Consider the following 18445-nt stretch of genomic DNA (forward strand, 5'->3'; position numbering starts at 1 on the left):
TAACAAAATCAAATGACAAATTATGGCATTTAGCTGTTTAAGTTGCTCTACTACGCTTCTTAACAAAGTTAGGATATGATTTACAGTGAATTATATTTTATGTTTCTGCTTCTTTCTATCTAATGAAATGCGGACCTCACTGTGTGCCAGTTTACAACACATTTAACCAAATGATCACTTAGACAAAAATATATATTGAACATTTCATTCATGGATTATTACTTGTTGTCTCGCTGCAGTCTTCCTCTTTTACTAAGCGGGCTTCTCCACGTTTGATGAACTTGTAGCTCATCATCATTGTTTTAATGCAGCTTACAGGAGCTGCGCTGTCAGCAACACATAACATTAAATCATAAGCCTGGCAGTACAAAAAACCTGCGATAAATACTTTTGATAGCTCACCATCAAGACTCATTTTTAGCATCATAAAACATATCATTTTGGAAATATTGGTCTCATTTGATCTAACCCCTCGTGCTCCCTTTTATTCTCTCTCACTCCGCGTCTCTCTCTTTCCTTTGATCAAGTGCTTCTTTCCCTTGTGTTGCCTGGGACGTCAAGCTTGGCTGCTTGGCATTGGCCTCTCTTTTAAATGTTGTTTCTATTGCTCCACCGTCACAGATCACTGGCCAGAGACTGGAGTGGCAATGGAGGCTTCCACACCATGCACCACTCATACGTTTCCCAATGATGCTCATTGAAAAGTTGATTTTCTGCCTGTCTGGAACAATAAGACAGCTTGGCATACAAAGCTGTTCTGGAAAGAAGACAGCAAAATTGAGCCTGCAAGAACAGGATTTTATGTGAGAGGTCTGATGAGGAAACAGTCATGTCTAATTTTACTTGTATCATTAAGGGGCTTTATTTCAGGATTGGCGAATGAGCTGAAAGGATTTTGTTGCAGAGAAAAAACTTTTTGTCAAGTTGTATTACTTTGAGAACAATATGCTGTGTGGCGCTATAATTAACACTGCCAAAACGATGTACGTAGAACTGTAACATGTTAACTAATACAGAGACCACAAAACATTGTATATGTATATTGCAGTTGTCTCTGACACAGTGTCATCAAAAATGATATTTATTGCGCAGCTGTATTGTATTATGTTGGACATTTATTAATTTCCCTTGTACTAACTCTTAGGACAACAAGACACACACCTTCAATACAATTAATACAGTCAATACACAATATAGAAACACACACGTCACAAATAGTATGAATCATAAGAGACACATCTGGGCACATCTGTTCCACCTGTTATGGGGATTTGACCCACGGACTAGTGGCTTGTGCAACACCGAACTACTGCTGTAAATAAACTGCTTTGTTGTCGTCCATACTCGTGTCTCTCCACCTGTCACAGACCAAGACCTGACAGCTGTTATCCTCTGAGGCAAAACTCTACCTCAACATAAAGCATAAATAAACTACATTTCACAGATATTGTTATTGTTATTGTATTCGTATCAGTTCGCTGCACTTATTGTATTCGTATTCGTTTATTGCACTTATCCTATTCGTATTAGTTTGTAGCACTTATTGTATTCGTATTAGTCTGTTGCAATTATTGTATTGGTATTAATTTGTTTCTGCACTATACTTTTGCTCTGGTTTATGCTTTAAGATGCTTGTTTAAGAAAGGAGATGCACTTATGACTTCTGGTGACTAGTAGTTCTCTTGAATACCTATGTTGAATACACTTCCTGTAAGTCGCTTTGGATAAAAGCGTCTGCTAAATGACTGTAATGTAATGTAATGTAAATATTAAAGGATAAATAAATCATATTTGAAATCTTGCTTGAAGCACCTTGTGCATATAAGCTTTAAACAAAATTGGTCATTTTACATTTTATTTGCTTTAATTGTAGAGGATAAGTGAACTGACTTAATGTTTTCCCACATTTACAGAAAAGAAAGTGAATGGTTCATAAAGAGTTGAAACCATGGCTGTATCATAGCATGGGCATCAGGCAACGTTTACGACAGTCATAAACTACGGCAGCGAAAATAGGCGCTTTACGGCAAGCGTGTGTGCGTACGGAGAGCTTGTTGTTAGCCGTAAAGCTAACTGCTGATGTGCGACTCACGCTGCTGTTTATTTCACGAGCTTGAGCAGAACACTGTTACGTTCACGTTTCTAACTCAGTGACATGGATGTCGGAGAATTGCTGAACTATCAGGTAGACATTTTATCCAGAACTCCATTCTAGCTAGCCTTAACTTATAGCATCCCTGGGTCGGTTGTAATAGCATTGCTAGCTAGTTACTTATGGCCATCAGCGGGGCAACAGCTCAGTCTCGTTGTATACTTTGTTTACGTCAGTTTGTGAACCTCCAAGACCAGCCTAGCTTTAGATCTGGTTCATTGATCAATAACAGTGACAGTTAGCATGCTAGCTGGACAGGCTGCGAGCTATGTTGCTGCAGAGCATGGATGGGAAGGCTACGACATTAACTGACTCTTTGGCTTGCTGTACTTGACCAAACTAGATGCAGAGACGCACACAGACTCTCACTGACTCAGACACACACTGTTCTGTCGCTTCTCCTTGCAGGATGCATCAAACTGCTTGTTGCACTTTGTTTTTAAAAGTTTGTCTCAGAGAAGCTGCTAATGTCGGATCAACTGGTTTTGTGTGGAAGGTGTACTTTACTTATGTGAAACAAAGACATGGATCAATATGATTCATGACATTACATTACAGTCATTTAGCAGACGCTTTAATCCAAAGAGACTTACAGGAAGTGTATTCAACATAGGTATTCAAGAGAACTACTAGTCACCAGAAGTCATAAGTGCATCTCCTTTCTTAAACAAGCATCTAAGAGCATAAACCAGAGCAAAAGTGCAGAAACAAACTAATACGAATACAATAAGTGCAACAAACTAATACGAATACAATAAGTGCAACAGACTAATACGAATACAATAAGTGCAACAGACTAATACGAATATAATAAGTGCAACAAACTAATGCAAATACAATAAGTGCAACAGACTAATACGAATACAATAAGTGCAACAAACTAATACGAATACAATAAGTGCTAAGTGGAAGGCTCAGTGTAGTACTTCTTGAAGAGGTGAGTTTTCAACCTGCGCCGAAAGATCAACTGCTTTTGTGTGGAAGGTGTACTTTACTTATGTGAAACAAAGACATGGATCAATATGATTCATTAAAGGTTCCGATGCAGAGTTTCCTTGATGATCTTCTGTGTTCGGGTTGGCCACGTTCTCTCTCGTCAGGTTCATGCAGAATATCTGTTTACTTTTAGGTTCTTCTTCATTTTATTGGAGCTACACCTTTAGTTATCTCAAAAACTGACAACATGCAACTTTGAATATATACTTCACCAAACAGACCAAATTCTTGTGTACGATCATTAACAATACATTTCTCCAACTCCTCTCGTCTGGCAGCCTGATAGAGGAGCAAAGCGTCCCAGGGCGGCAGAGGATGGAGGAGCAGCAGGAGGAGATGAGGACTCCAGAGGAGGGAAGCTGCAGAAAGGGTTGAGTGCCAGGGACCTGGCCAGATACCGGGAAGCAGCAGCAGGACTAGGAATAGAAGGAGGGGGTGAAATGAGGGACACAGACGACCTGACTGGGGACAAGAAGAGGATCCTGGAGAAACTGATGGACCAGGATGAAGAAGAACCTGAGGTGAGTACAATTATTTATTTGATTATGACAGAGTTGTTGCATTTCTCTACAAAGTGCCGTGCTATTGTTTTAAACGATGATATCCAAAGCTTTTTATTTGAAAATGTCTTCCTCTCTTGTTCATAGATTTAAACAGTGTATTGTTTGGTGTGTGTATGTACACAGTAATACCCACAAAAATATAAATGCAAGAAAATTCTATTAATACATATCAGCAACACAATTTGAGTTTAGCCAAAGACTAATTTGCCCTCACCCACACATTCAAATTAAATATATATTGTTTAGGCCCAAGTTCAAGTTACTAATCGGTGTTGCATAGAGTTTCAAGTATTACAGCACCAGAACAGTAAACAGTCTGTGGATCAGGACCAGGGAAGTTTCTTTGTGGTTGTTTCAGGTCAAATAGTACCCGTTGTTATGTGCATTAGAAAACTGAACATCTATTATCCTGTTCAAATTATCTGTCACGGCAGCCTTTTCAGTTGTCAAGAGCCACTGAGAGCAAAGTGCTGCACTGTTCCATAATGTCAGACAATTGTAATTTCCTAACCAGTCATTATCTTTCCAACACTTTACAGGCTTTTAAGCCATCAGGCGGTCAAACGCATTCTCTTTCCAGTGAAATGCTTTCACGCTCTCCCGATTTGTAGAAAAGTTCTGGCTACTTTCCTCCACCCTCATAATTAGGGTGATTCTAACTAGTGTCCTAGCACCGACCAGGCGGCATTGAGAAATTATTATTATTTTCTTGCAGCTTTAATTGTCTCTCTGTTATTATTGCAGCAGTTTCATCAGTTAAAGGCTTTATTGTCTTTCTCTCTATCTTCCTTGTTTAATCTTTCCTCTCTTTTCCTTCCCATGTGTATTAATGAAACAGGCAGAGCCAGTGGATGAGAGTTCAGTGAAGAAAATGATCCTGACCTTTGAGAAAAGGTCGTACAAAAATCAGGAACTGCGGATTAAGTTTCCAGACAACCCAGAGAAGTAAGCTCATTACTGACTCTTCACAATGTTTTGCTGTCATGTTTGAATTTGAGGTTGTCATTAAAACTAATTTCAATTACTGATATTCTGTATGTGAATCAAGCCAAATTTTGAGTTGAAATACAAAAGCTTATTACAGTTTCTCAAATGCCTAAATACAATTTTCTGGTAAATTTATACCTGTGTGCCTCACTATCCCCAAAAAGATGTGTATTGAAAAGACAGCAGTCAAGCACTTATAATACAAACTGCACTTTAAGATTAATGATAACATGGAATGTTGACATGCTCACTGAAATGTCTTGTTCCTTCAACCAGGTTCATGGAGTCGGAGCTTGATCTGAACGACATTATCCAGGAAATGCACGTGATCGCAACAATGCCAGACCTCTACCACCTGCTGGTGGAGCTTAATGCCGTCCACTCCCTACTGGGCCTCCTCAGTCACGAAAACACTGATATCCTTTCACTTCTGGTTGACACTATATACATGTTTATTGGTTTACCTCTTTACCATGATTTTCATCTTCAGTAGGAACGATGAGGTTTGGGGCTGAGAGCCACATACGGGTTAGTGGAGTCAGAAAGTGTGAGGGATGGACTAACACATTGTTGGTTTCTGTCTTGACGTGGGATTTGCTTGCAGTGCAAAAGATAAGGAATATTGCCAGCCTCTTCCTAAGAATATGATATAATAATGTACTTTCATTATAAATATGTTATTTATCCATCCATTTTACTAAATGATACACAATTTATCAACACCAGCCAAAAAAAAGAGGGAACAGAGCGTTCCAAAGAACATTGGGTAGATTTAAATAAAGTAGAGTGCAGATCTCCGCCAGGTGTGTCTGCTTCAACGACCACTGCTGTATTGTGGTATTGAATGAATGTAACCCACAGTTGGCTTTCACCCCATCTAGGAACCAATGGGCTGTAAGGCCTTGGAAAGCTTCATTCAAGCTCAAAAAAAGCAGCGATGTATGCAAGCAATCACTTTGAAAACGTTGAATAAAACACTTCATACGATCTTGTCGCAGAGTAGTAGATTTGGGGTCAAAGATGCTCTCAGCCTTGTAATCAATAGTGGCCCCTACCGACTGTGTCCTTGTTAAGAGTAGAGGGTAAGGAGTCAGCAGGCAGTCAATTGCAGTGTAAAACTGGTAATAAAAGTTTTTTCGAAAAAAGTTTAAATCACTGCAAACACAGGAGGTGCTTGAGCATGCAACCATAACTGGTCACCCACAATTTCAAACAGATTGGTGCAGCAGAATGCAATATTAGCTGTGGACAGACACACAGGTGCACACTGACTCACTCATGGACGCAAAGGATTGCATGATCCTTCTTGCGGAGATTATGAAAACAATTAAGACACAAACATCGTCGAATAGGCCTTTTTTCATGAAAGACATTCTGGCCAGATGTAAATAATGACAATAATGATGGCTGAATTCCATTTAGCAGCTTTGAAAGGTCTAATCTCCAAATGATCTCTCTGTGGTTGAGTTGCATTGTGGGTAATGAAGGCGTCCGGTTTTGACTAGGACAAAGATTGCTGCATTGATTTTTATCCTTTTCTTTTTTCTTTTTCTTTTTAACTGTCCGTGGAGAGTCTGACGGTGTTCTCAGCGTGCATTGTTAAATCTTTGAAGTGCTCTTCAAACACAGCTCTGTTGTCCTTAGCCCGAACAACATGTTGCCATAGCAGTGGTGGACCTGCTGCAGGAGCTGACGGATATCGACACACTCCAGGAGAGCGAAGAAGGTGCTGAAGTGCTCATAGATGCTCTGGTGAGTTGAGTTTTTACATCTGTCTTTTGATGGCATTGCTGAGGCAACACTTGGTAGACTGAATGCTTACGTTTCTTAATTAACAGCATAAACCCGTTCAACAGCTGGGGACGGTGTTTACTTCCTGTCGGCTGATGTCATTCACATACACTACTAGACTACTTTCCATCTGCAGAAGAGATCAGTAAATATTAAATATAGAAATATGTAAAAAAAAGAAAAAGAAAAGTCATATCAATTTGTTTTTACTGTTATAAAACAAATTCATAACTTTTAAAGCATACTATAATTTAACTGGGGCACAAGGGAGAAAATCTCTTCAAAGTGTAATGTCAACCATATAATTATAGCTTCTCCTCTCACACATTCCAGTTATCTAAAGCTTTTCTCTGTCAACCTCCAGCTGTGTCTGTTGGCATCAGTTCTATGTTTAGCATCTTCTCTCTTCGTCTTTCCGTGTCGATGTACATTTAGCACTCTCTCCCTCTTTTTTTTTGCGTTGTTACCGAGCCTGTCCTGCTGTCTACCAACCAGGGAGGATCTTGGTCGCCCCACTATGTGAGCTGACATTTAGAGCGAAACAGGCAAAGGTCAAACTAAAGTAATGTGCTGATATCCCTATAATGGAGGAAAGAGCTGTGCGCCCCCTGCTCCTTCATGTCCATCAGCGTGACACATAATCAAATAATCCATTGGCTTGAACGTGTCACAGTTTGTGCCCGGCTACCTCACAGTGCCATTCAGCAGGGCAGTTGTTTGTTGCTACAATGAGCGACCTGTTTTGTCTCATGTTTCAAGGTTCTTTCAGTTGTCTTACTACATATATTAATCTTGAATTTAGTATTTAAGTGTAAGAGACATTACATTGAGGTACACAGTGATATATATGAAATAGAAATATTATGATCAGTGTGTTTATTGGGCACATTATTTATGTAATAACTACAACAAATAACCAGTGGTTGGCTTATTTTAAGGCACTGCATAGCCTTTTTTAGAGCTTAGAAATAGATAGTTAACTTTAACTATAAAATGTGGCCTACAAAATGTAGGGTGAATGTTCCTGTATTTGTTCATATCACAATATATATCACAGAGAAGAAAAATGCAATGTATGTTTTTTTCCCCAATAGCGCCAAACCATAGAAGTATTCTGTTTGTCACCGGTTCCATAAAAAGACATTCATATCTATCGTAGGATTGTTTAATATACATGTGCTTTAGGATGCAGACAACCCTTTGTCTTGTGACATTAGCTCAATAGACCATCTGACATAATTAGATTGGCTTTTTCGTGTCAGCATTTGTTGATAGGTGAAATAATATAATGTCAATTTCAAGGATCATTTATTGTCACTATGCAACAAAATGCAGTTGGAGACCATTTGCAACACAAGAAAAACTTGACAAGCAAAACCGAACTAAAACAGCTGTGCATTTCTGTAGTGTATTTTTGGGGAATTTGCATCATGGGGAATGTAAACAGCAGCAACAAAATCAACCCTGTGGGCAGATAATATGGCCGACATCTTAACATAAAAAAAATGAAACATCAAGAAAACATTGTCCACTTTGACTTTGTTTGAGCACCAAGCAACGTGATGTAAACACCGAGTCCACCTCCACTCGTCCCATAGGAGTCCTGCGCTCTCTCCTGCGGTCCGATGGAGTCAGGTCTCTGTAAAGATGTAGGCTTAACGGTCATCAAGCTCCCGTTGCTGGGTTCGCCTCAAGTCTTATTTCATCCATCTTATCTTAATGCGTACGAACGTCACACAGCCGCGAATAGGCTGTGTAGCGGAGTAGCCTCAGGTCCTAGCTGGGTTAGCTTAGCCTTTAATCTTGGCTCTCCTCCCTCTCCTCCCTGGGGCAGTTTGCTGACAATTGGTCCAGCAGGTCCGGCTGTTCGGTCAAAAAAAAAATGATGTTCAAAGTCCGCTGCACTTAATCCACCGACCAAGCTTCCTTTTCCAATGCTGATGAATGAATCTGTCATATTATGCCATTAGTGCTCCAGTAATAAACACAAAAAAACCAACAAATTAAGAGAAAAAAATTAAGCGAAATATTTAGGAGCATGTACATGAGCCGCCATTTTCTACTAAAAGGTAATAATGTCTTAAGAACATATCACGCTGAGCGCATCATGAGGTTTTTCCTTTTTGTTGGCTGGTAGTACCTGAAACTGTCGGGATAATTGGACGAATGACAGAGATTTTGACAGAAATACTTCAGTGTGTGCCTGTGAGGACTGTCCTGGGATGTGATAGCTGAGGTGGGTCCGCGGCGCTGACATTATAAAGGCATTATATAAATGCAGTCTATTTACTGTGTAATGGAGCACCCCACAAACCACACTGTTCTTTACAGTTGCTTTCAAGGGGAAATGGTTTCAGGGCAGCAAGGCTTGGTTAAACCCATTTCTCTCTCCTCTTTGCTGTAAGCTCCAGCTCCTCTGTCCTTGTTGCCAGAAGGCCAGGTGCTATCCTCGATAAGATGAATCAAAGTGATCCACGACGGGTCTCCGGTGGCTCATAAATCGGTGTCGACCGTCCTCTTCTTTCGTCTGTAATAGTACTTTTATCCAGCCAGTCGGCGCCCCGCGAGCTCTGTTTAGTTTAGAGTCACCAGTCTTTACTTGACTGATAACACTTGGACATGTTCAGAGAAGCTCAGACAGGAACCGAGCTTCTTCTGCCAAGACTGAGGCTTAGGAGTGAACATTCTCTTTTCCATCCTTGCAGATGCAATTTTTTTTTTTTTTTTTGGTTTTGTTCTTAAACATCACATGATGTTGCAAAATATAAAGACAAGTACTCAGTTGGCGGACTTCCAACACAGTGGAATAAGTTGTGAGATTTAAAAAGTCTGCTCTGCCCCAACAGTCATTCTTCATATGACCACCGTGTCATAATGACTGTTGGGGCAGAGCAGACTTTTTGTGAGTAGAGAAGGTAAACGTGTTCGGCTTGAGTGACGTCGGGGTACATTTCATTTCAATAGAAGAAGGGCTTTGTAAGTGCAAATATGTGTCAGAAACCCGACTTGAACGTGACCTTTCTGTGTCTGCAGTTGGAGGGTCAGGTGGTGGCCTTACTGGTGCAGAACATGGAGCGGCTGGATGAACAGGTGAAGGAGGAGGCTGATGGCATCTATAACACACTGGGTAAGGAAATGTTACACCAAAGCCTTAAAAATGACTCTTCCATCGCTGTCTGTCCTGAAGAAAAACTGCCATCAACATGAAGAAATATCCTATTTAGTTATAATTTTGTCTTTCAAGTTTAAAAACTTGCCATATTACTGGTTTTACATTGAACAAAAGCAACACAATGTCATGTTGTGTCCTTGTAAGCAAAGTAGTTCCATATCCTGTAACCAGTTTAGCACAGGTTGGCTGGACTGAGATGCAATAAAGATATTTTGGTCTGTTAGCAGGAGGTTTCTTGGAAAAAAACAGCGATCTTTCACCCAGAAGGCCGCTGTTCATGTGAAACAAGAGGTCAATGTTGATTTATTTGTCACATTATTTCCGTAATGTAGTTAAAAGGTCTTCTAAGTAGATTTGTTTTACTAAACCTAACTGAGTGCTTTACAACATTTTCCTAAACCTAACCAAGTAGTTTTTTTCTTGCTTAAACCCAACTGAGTTGTTTCCTGTAAAGCCGGAAGTTTATTTTGAAAAGACTTCATGCATGTAACTAGCAGAAATTGACACTTGTTGCTGACTTTCTTCGGAAAACGCACAAAAAATGAGGAGAAACTTTTCGTAAGATATCATACCAACGGTGGTATGAGGATACATTGGCATGTTAGTGCATGTTATTGTCAGTGTGTTAGTCCTACTGGCTAGCTAATCTCAGCCGCTCAGCATTGTTTGAATATTCAGAGTAAGAGTAATTAATCACCCTTGTCGGGTTAAGTGCTGAAACACGACATTGAACACTTTAAGCTTTAACAGTGTGTTCCCCTGCTGTCTGGATCTCTATTTAAATGTTTTGGCAAAGATGAAGCACTTTTAAAAACATATTTTTTAAAGCTGGTGTGAACCGTGAACTCTTAGTTATGGAGGGTCAGATTCAGTGTTTGTGGCAGCGTTGAGCGTGGACAGGAGGGCTCGCAGAGGGCACGCGGGCCAGCAGATAGTTTGAGAAGTCACGGCCTCTGCGTGAATCCCACTTTTCTGCCTCGCAGCTCTTTTATGTGTTCAATGAGTCTACTGAGATGATTCTTTTTTTTTTTTTTTTTTCTTCTTTGTTGCCAGATTGAGGCCGAGTGTCAGGAGGGCTGTTTAGGTGTGTGCGAGTGTGGCTTTTATCGAAAGAGCAGTGCTTGTGCATCTTCTATTCAAGTCTGTGTGTGTGTGTGTGTGTGTGTGTGTGTGTGTGTGTGTGTGTGTGTGTGTGTGTGTGTGTGTGTGTGTGTGTGTGTGTGTGTGTGTGTGTGTGTGTGTGTGTGTGTGTGTGTGTGTGTGTGTGTGTGTGTGTGTGTTATATATCAAGGGAGCTCTCCAAGCTTGAATAAGCCTTTTGTCTGCCTTGGCTGCTCTCTGCTCTGAGCCTGCTGTCCACCAGGACGCTGTCTGTCTGCTCCGTTTGAATCCCTGATAAAAGGCCCTTCCTCTCTCCCTCCTGTCTTTCTCTCATCATTTCTCTATCATCTGCTGCCTCTCTCTCTCTCTCTCTCCAAATGTTGCTCCTTTGTGTTTTATTTTCCATCTTATTTCCTTTTTTATTCTCTTCAAAATCTCTCTACCGTGTTTTCTTCTGCCCTTGTTACATTCCCTCAGCTTTCCATCCCTCATCTCTGACTCGTCTTCCCACCCCTTTGCCTCTCTTCTGCTTTTCATCTCCCTTTATTCGCTCCCTTAGTTTTTGTTTTTCGCCCTCCCTCTTCTTCATCACCTCTCTCTCTCTCTCTCTCTCTCCCCCCTTCTGCTGCAGTCTGCTCTGATAGAGATATCATGTGGCAGAGACAGCTTTCTAATATAGACAGATAATATTAGAAGTAGCTGGGACAGGACCCAGACGAAAACTTCTATAAAAAGATGACTGTTTGTATTTCACAGTTCTTCCCCTTCAAAGTGTGCCTGCATAGCATTTGTACATGTGAACTTGTGACTGATGGACGACGTTGATTAAACACTATACCAACATGGAGAAAACAGGAGTTGAAGAATGTATTTTTCTTCTGATTAGTCTGCTTTTGGGTAATTTAAAAATGTCACCTCAACCTGTCATTTGACTCTCCTATCTGGATTAAATATTGCGTCACTCAGGCTGAAAATTCCAGATTATACCCCTTACATGTAACCGCTCGAGCATGTCGTGTGTGACAGTCATAGACTAATGAACAGAAAACAGGCCTTTAAACACAGGGGGCGTAACCAATAAACGACAGGATAATGTAAAATACTTGCATGCGATTTATTACACGTTGGGGCTTTTTATTGTGAAAGGTAAGAACGGAATGCGTGGATCTGGTTTTCCACGCCCAAGCTCCCAGGATGAGAGGGAGGCTTTAAAAGAAAATGTTACACAGTGGCACTAGTGCACTTACTCTATGGGCACCATGGATGCAGAAGTTGGGCAATTAAATCAAAGTCAAACTATTTTTCCTTCTTTGGCCACCGAGCAACTTTCATCTGACTGAACAGTGGCCAGCCTCTAACACTTTATCCAGTACTCTTTATACGTCCATCGCGCTGCCTTTGTCAAGGTTGAAAGGCATAAAAAAATTGGCCATTTTTGTTGGGACTACAGAGACTACGCGTTATTGTTTCATAAATAAAGGCGCAACTCATCCTGTTCAGCACAACCTGATTGGTTGATGCCTTTATTTGCAGTGCAAAAGCTCAGAAATATTAACCAAGTTCCCCAAAGTGTTGCTTTTTCAATTCAATAAATGATTATATATGTATGCGTTAATGGCATTGAAAAAAACCCAGGATGTGTAAAGTCCTTTTAGTCTGACATCTAACCAGTAGTGTCTAAGCACGAATCCAATGTTTTCTGTCCAATATATTCTGACACTGATCCATTATAGGTGCCTGCTTTGTTCCCCAGATAGTAGAAACGCAGAATTTTATGATGAAACTGAGAAAGCAAATGTATTTGGTGGGGATCCGTCATTTTATGTCGACACCCTGTCCACTTAATGAGATCAGTGTCGGTACTGATATGGAACCTCGCTGTCCACGTAGCTGGTAAGTTTATTTTGACCTGCCCAGGGACACTTTGCCAGGGCAGACAGCAAATTTGAAGGGTTGAATTTTAATTTCTGATGTCTTCTTTGCCTCAGCTATCACGGAAAATATGGCCGAGTTCAGACCAGGCCTGTGCACAGAGGCAGCTCAGCAGGGACTCATGCAGTGGCTGCTAAAGAGAATAAAGGTGAGAATGTGGCAGCGCATTGGACAATGTTTTTAGAGTCAATTAGTCGATTGACTGAAAATTAATCTGCAAATATTGAGAATCTATTAGTGTTTTAAGTTATTATTTAATAACAAAATCTATATATTCTCTTGTTATTATACTAATTCATTATACATAAAACCTTATATTTATTCTACTAAATTGAATATTTTAAATAAAACAAAAGATTTCATGTTTCACCTTTGGCTATAGGAAATTGTGATGGGTATGTTTTCTGATGTCAAATAACTAGATTGATAGATTAAGAAAATTGTTATTTTCTTTACCATTACTGCAAATCCGCTATTCCACAACTAATTGCATGTCGTATTCAGTCCGGTTCACTTTTGTGCTGAGGTCATTTCACTCATGCCCAGTTCACCATGTGCTTTGGATTAAATTGTACTCAATCATGTTTTAAAGCTCATTACAAGAAGTAGGCAAGTATTTATGGTGGATATTATTCTAGTATAGCCACATTTAATCAGTTTTATCCATAGCAACCACACTTTCAACTCCATTATGAATCATGAAATGTTTGGAAAGATTAATATTTTTACCTTACGTTAATTATGTTGCAGATAATCTATAAGAAACGTGTGATCCAGAAGTTAAAAGATAATAGATTTAAAAGTAAAAGTTACTATTGCTTTCCACCATCACCAACTGCAAATTATTTCGCAGGGTCTAAAAGTTTCTTTAGATGAGTGGTAATTGGAATTTGGTCTCTTTCCCTCTCAGGCAAAAATGCCATTTGATGCTAACAAGTTGTACTGCAGTGAAATCCTGGCCATCCTGCTGCAGAACAACGACAGTAAGTGTGCCTCACTAAATGGTTTGTGGTTCCCAAACGATGTTAGTTTATCTTCCACTTCACCTCTCTGCTTTCTCAAACAGACACAAAATGCACTCCCTCGTTCTTCTTTAGTTCTTCACTTCCTCTATTTTTTTCCTTTTCTTTTCCCTTCAACCTTTTCCTTTGTCTGTTCTTCCCCTCCTCCCTCTTCCCTTTTTGTGTCTTTTCCGTCTCTCTCGTTCTCCTACCACTCCTGGCACTGTCTATCATTGACGTTTTCCGCTTCCGGTCACTTCCTTTGTCCTTACCTTCCACTCTTCTTCCTGTCCTTTTTTGATACTTCTTTTTGTCATTTTTCTTCAATCGCTCTTTGATTTCATATTCCCTTTCATGTTTCCATTTGTCTCTTTTTTTCCAATCCTCTCTCTCCCGCTCCCTCTTCAGTCTACCTGTCTCCCTTCTTTCCCTCCTCTCTCCTTGTGTATTATTCTTTATTCATCCTCCTCCTCCTGCCCTTCAAATACAAAATCAAATTTCACAAAAAAATAAGTTATTTTTAACAAAGGAAACAGGCTTGCTTGAATAATGTTCCCTATTATATTAGTGTCAGTGTCTTGAAGTAAGAATAAGGCGAATCACTCGGCTCCTATTAGGAAAATGGCAATTTGTGAACGTCCTTGATGTGCTAATTTAAATGTAATCATCGCTTCCTGCTGTCAAGTTCGACTTAAAACTCCACTCTGAAGGGTTTGGATGTAAAAATATGAACCAGTGGTGCTGCGAATGAGAACAGCATCTCGGCCTTGCAAATTCCCCCGCTGCGGGACTAATAAAGGATTATCTTATCTTATCTTTTACTAATCAATTATCCCTGTAGATTCATTTTTCACATTCAATTCTAATATGTTATGAACACTTTACTTCCTAGAGAAAATAAAGTAAACATGGGTGTACATTGCGCCTCTTCCTAAAGTCAATTTACAGGATTTCTGGTTTTTGACAACCTTAAATTTAAGACATTTGGCATTTACAGCCTTTAGAAGCCACTAAGAGGGCAAATTGTATCGTGTAACTCTAAAAAACACATTTTAATACTCATGCCTAGATGGAATAACTTGTGCGGATATATATTTTTCAATGCCCTCATTTTCTCTCTCTCTGATGGTCCTTCGTAGCCGATGTGTTTGTCAGTGTTCGTTCTCATGGTATGCCTTTGTAGTACTTCTGTCATATCCTCCCTCTCTTTGTCTTTTTTGCTTCCCTTCATGTTACCACTTGAACCTTTTTTTTCTCTCAGTTTTCTGTCCTCCCATCCGCTCCCTAAATGTCTCAATTTAATCTCCCTGTTGTCCTGTTACTCCATTTTTTATCTCTTAGTCTACCTCCGTCTGCATTTCTTCTCTCTCTCTCTCCACAGATACCAGAGAATTATTGGGAGAGATGGATGGCATTGATGTGTTACTGCAGCAACTATCTGTAAGATTTCACTTCTCCTCTCTATTTTTAGTGCGCGGTTTGCTTTAGCTCGCAGTCGTTTCTCAAACATGAGCATTTCTACACCAAAGATTTAACATGAGCAGTATAAAGCCAAGTCCAACACTAAGCCAATTTTTAACGGTATTTTCAGCCTCACTATTAACCCCACTCATACATACTCTGAGCAGAAATATAAATTATAGCTAAAGTTTTCATTGACCAGCATTTTTGTAGTGGCTGTTGGCATTTTCCCACCCTGTCAACCTTCCGTTCTTAATTATAGGATGAACCTAGCTAATATTTCTGTCTAGGCTTATTCCCTCTCATCATTAAAGGAGCTCACATCGCCCACATTCCCAAACTACCTCTAATAAACCATTTCACAAGCTGTTGCTGTGTTTTTTAAATAATTTTCCTGCCTGCGTTTCCGTTCTAAACACTCCCTTCCCTTCGGTGCTTTCTCTCTCTCTCTCTCTCTCTCCTCGCCCGCCTTCCCTCTCAGGTGTTCAAGCGTCACAACCCGTCCACAGCCGAGGAGCAGGAGATGATGGAGAACCTCTTCGACGCTCTGTGTTCCTGCCTCATGCTGCCAGCCAATCGGGACCGCTTCCTCAGAGGGGAGGGGCTTCAGCTGATGAACCTCATGCTCAGGTGAGGCTGATGTGGGAGTGTTTAGTGCATTTCCTTTAACATAAAACAAAAAAAAAAACGAATTCATCTACGTTTCCCAGCTTGTTTTTTGGTCTTCCTTCCCCTTCACCAACTGATGATAAGTGGAGTAGGGTAAATGTAGTTCAATCGCAAGTTGGAAACCAGTAGACGGAGCTCATAATCAAACATATTTTCAGTTACCTCACTAAAATAACATCCACTCAATATGACAGAGCTTCCTTGTTTGTGTTGTTTCAACATTTGATACACAGCCAACATGAGTTTGACCATCACTCATTATATCTTGATTCTAAGCTCATAACAGTTTTTCCCCCTATAAATTATTGCAGGCTATTGTAACATTTAAAGAATACTGCTCAGCAAGTATTGATGCTAAAATGGGCTCCTTTGTACACACGAATAACAGTGCTTGTTAGAGGTCATAATTGCAGCTTAATTGCAGCCTGTTGTGTTAACATTTGAAAAGCCAACATTTTGGCAAAGTTAAGTCAGAGATACAAGAAAATATTTGTCCAATACTGCAGTTGATAGGTTTGTTTTTGCAAAATCTGCGGAATGAGCTATGCATCACTTATGAGCTATGATGCCGATGTTATATTACGGTCCGATCAATTAACAGTTGGTGGAGCGTTACAAAGCAGAGGTGTGACCTTAAAGAGTCATAAAGACACATTACACGCATTTATGAAACCTTCACAGCCTCCGCAGCCCTGCGCCCATAACCACAGCATTGGACACGTAGTTTTAAGGTGGATCAATATCTCATTATTAGATGCAAAAAAACAACTTTTCTGGTTAATCATCCACCAGGGAAACAAAGGAAAGAAGAAGACAGAGGACAGAGGAAGAACAAACCCAGATATGACTTTTAGAAACTAAATGTGAATTTGTAAGAATTCAAGATATACTTAAAATTCTGATACCTTGTAGGGATGCAGCAACTTTCCCATTAAGTCTTCATGCCAAGTGTGTGTGTGTGTGTGTGTGTGTGTGTGTGTGTGTGTGTGTGTGTGTGTGTGTGTGTGTGTGTGTGTGTGTGTGTGTGTGTGTGTGTGTGTGTGTGTGTGCGTGTGCGTGTGCGTGTGCGACTTGTGCTAGACACACCACAGAGAAATGGGCGCTGAACCTCGTGTAGCAATGTAGATGCCAACCTTTCACTCAGCCATTTCCAAAATAACCACTATTGCTGCTTTGTACATATTGGATAGGTCCAAAATACGTAAAACCAAACGCTGCATCCCTAGGCACTCTGTGAATTTCACCAAGCTGGTCACTGTTTCCAGCAAACCACACTTGGGCTGGTTTCCTCTAGTGGTATGAACCCAAAATAAACTGATTTGATTGCAATAAACAGGCAAAAAAGATGCTGCAATAACGACATGATGATGCAAATTTGTAAAAGTCTGAGTTTCTGAATGGAGTTTGGCTGGATGCTCAAAACAACATCATCCAGGGTAGATACAGCAGTGATGTTATTATTTATACTATAGACAGTCTATGGTTTATACACATACATACTGTATATACACATACAGTTTTGTACAGTATCTGTTCAAATATGTGGTACTATCGTAGAGTTCTGGGTACATTAAAAACTAGAGGTGTTAACTTTTGACATTCAGAGGAAGATAGTCCAAAGAATTGAGTTGAATTGTGGGAAATATAGGATCCAGATTTTTTTTTTTAGAGCTTGACCCATACCAGAGACAACATACGCTATATTTGTACTCATGAAAATCCTTTCAAATCCTACAAAGCCTCTTCAGCCATGTGCTCCATACATATTTCACACCTGGTGTCTTGATGAATTCCCAGCAGAGTTAAATGTTCGTCAGACTAGACACCTAAAACTGTGATTTTACAGATGTCTAAAAACCGTATCTGCAGTTCACGGTGAGGGAGCACTGGCAGTTTTTTAGAAAGTATCTCCAACATTTGTGAATACAAGCTCCCCTAGCTTTTTAGTGGGAATGTTGACATTTTCTGATCGGTCATCACAGGTGAATAAACATTCTCTCAGGGCCCAGTCTTTGAGCGATTCAGTCACGAAGAATTTGAGTCTAATCAAAAAAAAAAAACTGCTGTCGTCATGACAGCACCCTCTAGACATCGACGACGGCGTAGTTCACGGCACCAGGACGCTGCGTAAAGTCGCCTGTCTCTAAATTGAATTGCCTAGTTCCCTTACGGAAAGTGCACTGTGTATGGCCCCCGTCCCCACCCCCACCCCATCCTGGCCCCTCCAGCCGTCCATCATATATAATGTGTCTGTCTGGAGAACCAGACTCAACTGCCTGAAATATGTGTCCCTCCTCTGAGATAAACACTGTCATCTGTCATTGGTGGGAATGGAGGAAGTGACACGGTGACAGACAGCTACATTTCCCGAGAGGAGGCGTGGAGTGGGGGGGGGGGGGGGGGTAAACAGAGTATGAAACAGTTGGTCCCCCTTATAGTGCCAATGCTTGAATGAATATAAAACAGATGTTTATAATATAATTAATTTGTTTGACAAGACATACATTTTTTGATCTTTTGTGGTAGTTTATTTTCTTGCTAAATTCTTTGCTACCTTGAAACAGGTTTTCAAGATTAACACCCGAATCAAATGATTGTTTTATCTTATTTAAAGGTGCCT

At 40.2% G+C, this 18445-nt stretch overlaps 1 protein-coding gene and 1 non-coding gene across 2 annotated transcripts in view; both read left to right on the forward strand.

Annotated features, from left to right (window-relative positions):
* The first annotated feature begins 2014 nt into the window (after positions 1-2014).
* Positions 2015-18445, forward strand: part of ctnnbl1 (catenin, beta like 1) — a 47840-nt gene continuing 31409 nt past the window's right edge. Inside the window, 10 exon segments of the mRNA XM_054609139.1 lie at positions 2015-2185; positions 3427-3669; positions 4550-4656; positions 4975-5114; positions 6353-6450; positions 9523-9616; positions 12751-12842; positions 13605-13677; positions 15077-15135; positions 15638-15786. Coding sequence (XP_054465114.1) covers positions 2156-2185; positions 3427-3669; positions 4550-4656; positions 4975-5114; positions 6353-6450; positions 9523-9616; positions 12751-12842; positions 13605-13677; positions 15077-15135; positions 15638-15786 — 1085 coding nt within the window. The 5' untranslated portion in view covers positions 2015-2155.
* Positions 9323-9397, forward strand: LOC129100435 (small nucleolar RNA SNORA17). Its single transcript, XR_008531669.1, has one exon. It is a non-coding gene; the product is annotated as a small nucleolar RNA SNORA17 (small nucleolar RNA).

The sequence above is a fragment of the Anoplopoma fimbria genome, chromosome 12 (assembly GCF_027596085.1).
Source record: "Anoplopoma fimbria isolate UVic2021 breed Golden Eagle Sablefish chromosome 12, Afim_UVic_2022, whole genome shotgun sequence".
Taxonomy (NCBI): Eukaryota; Metazoa; Chordata; class Actinopteri; order Perciformes; family Anoplopomatidae; genus Anoplopoma; species Anoplopoma fimbria.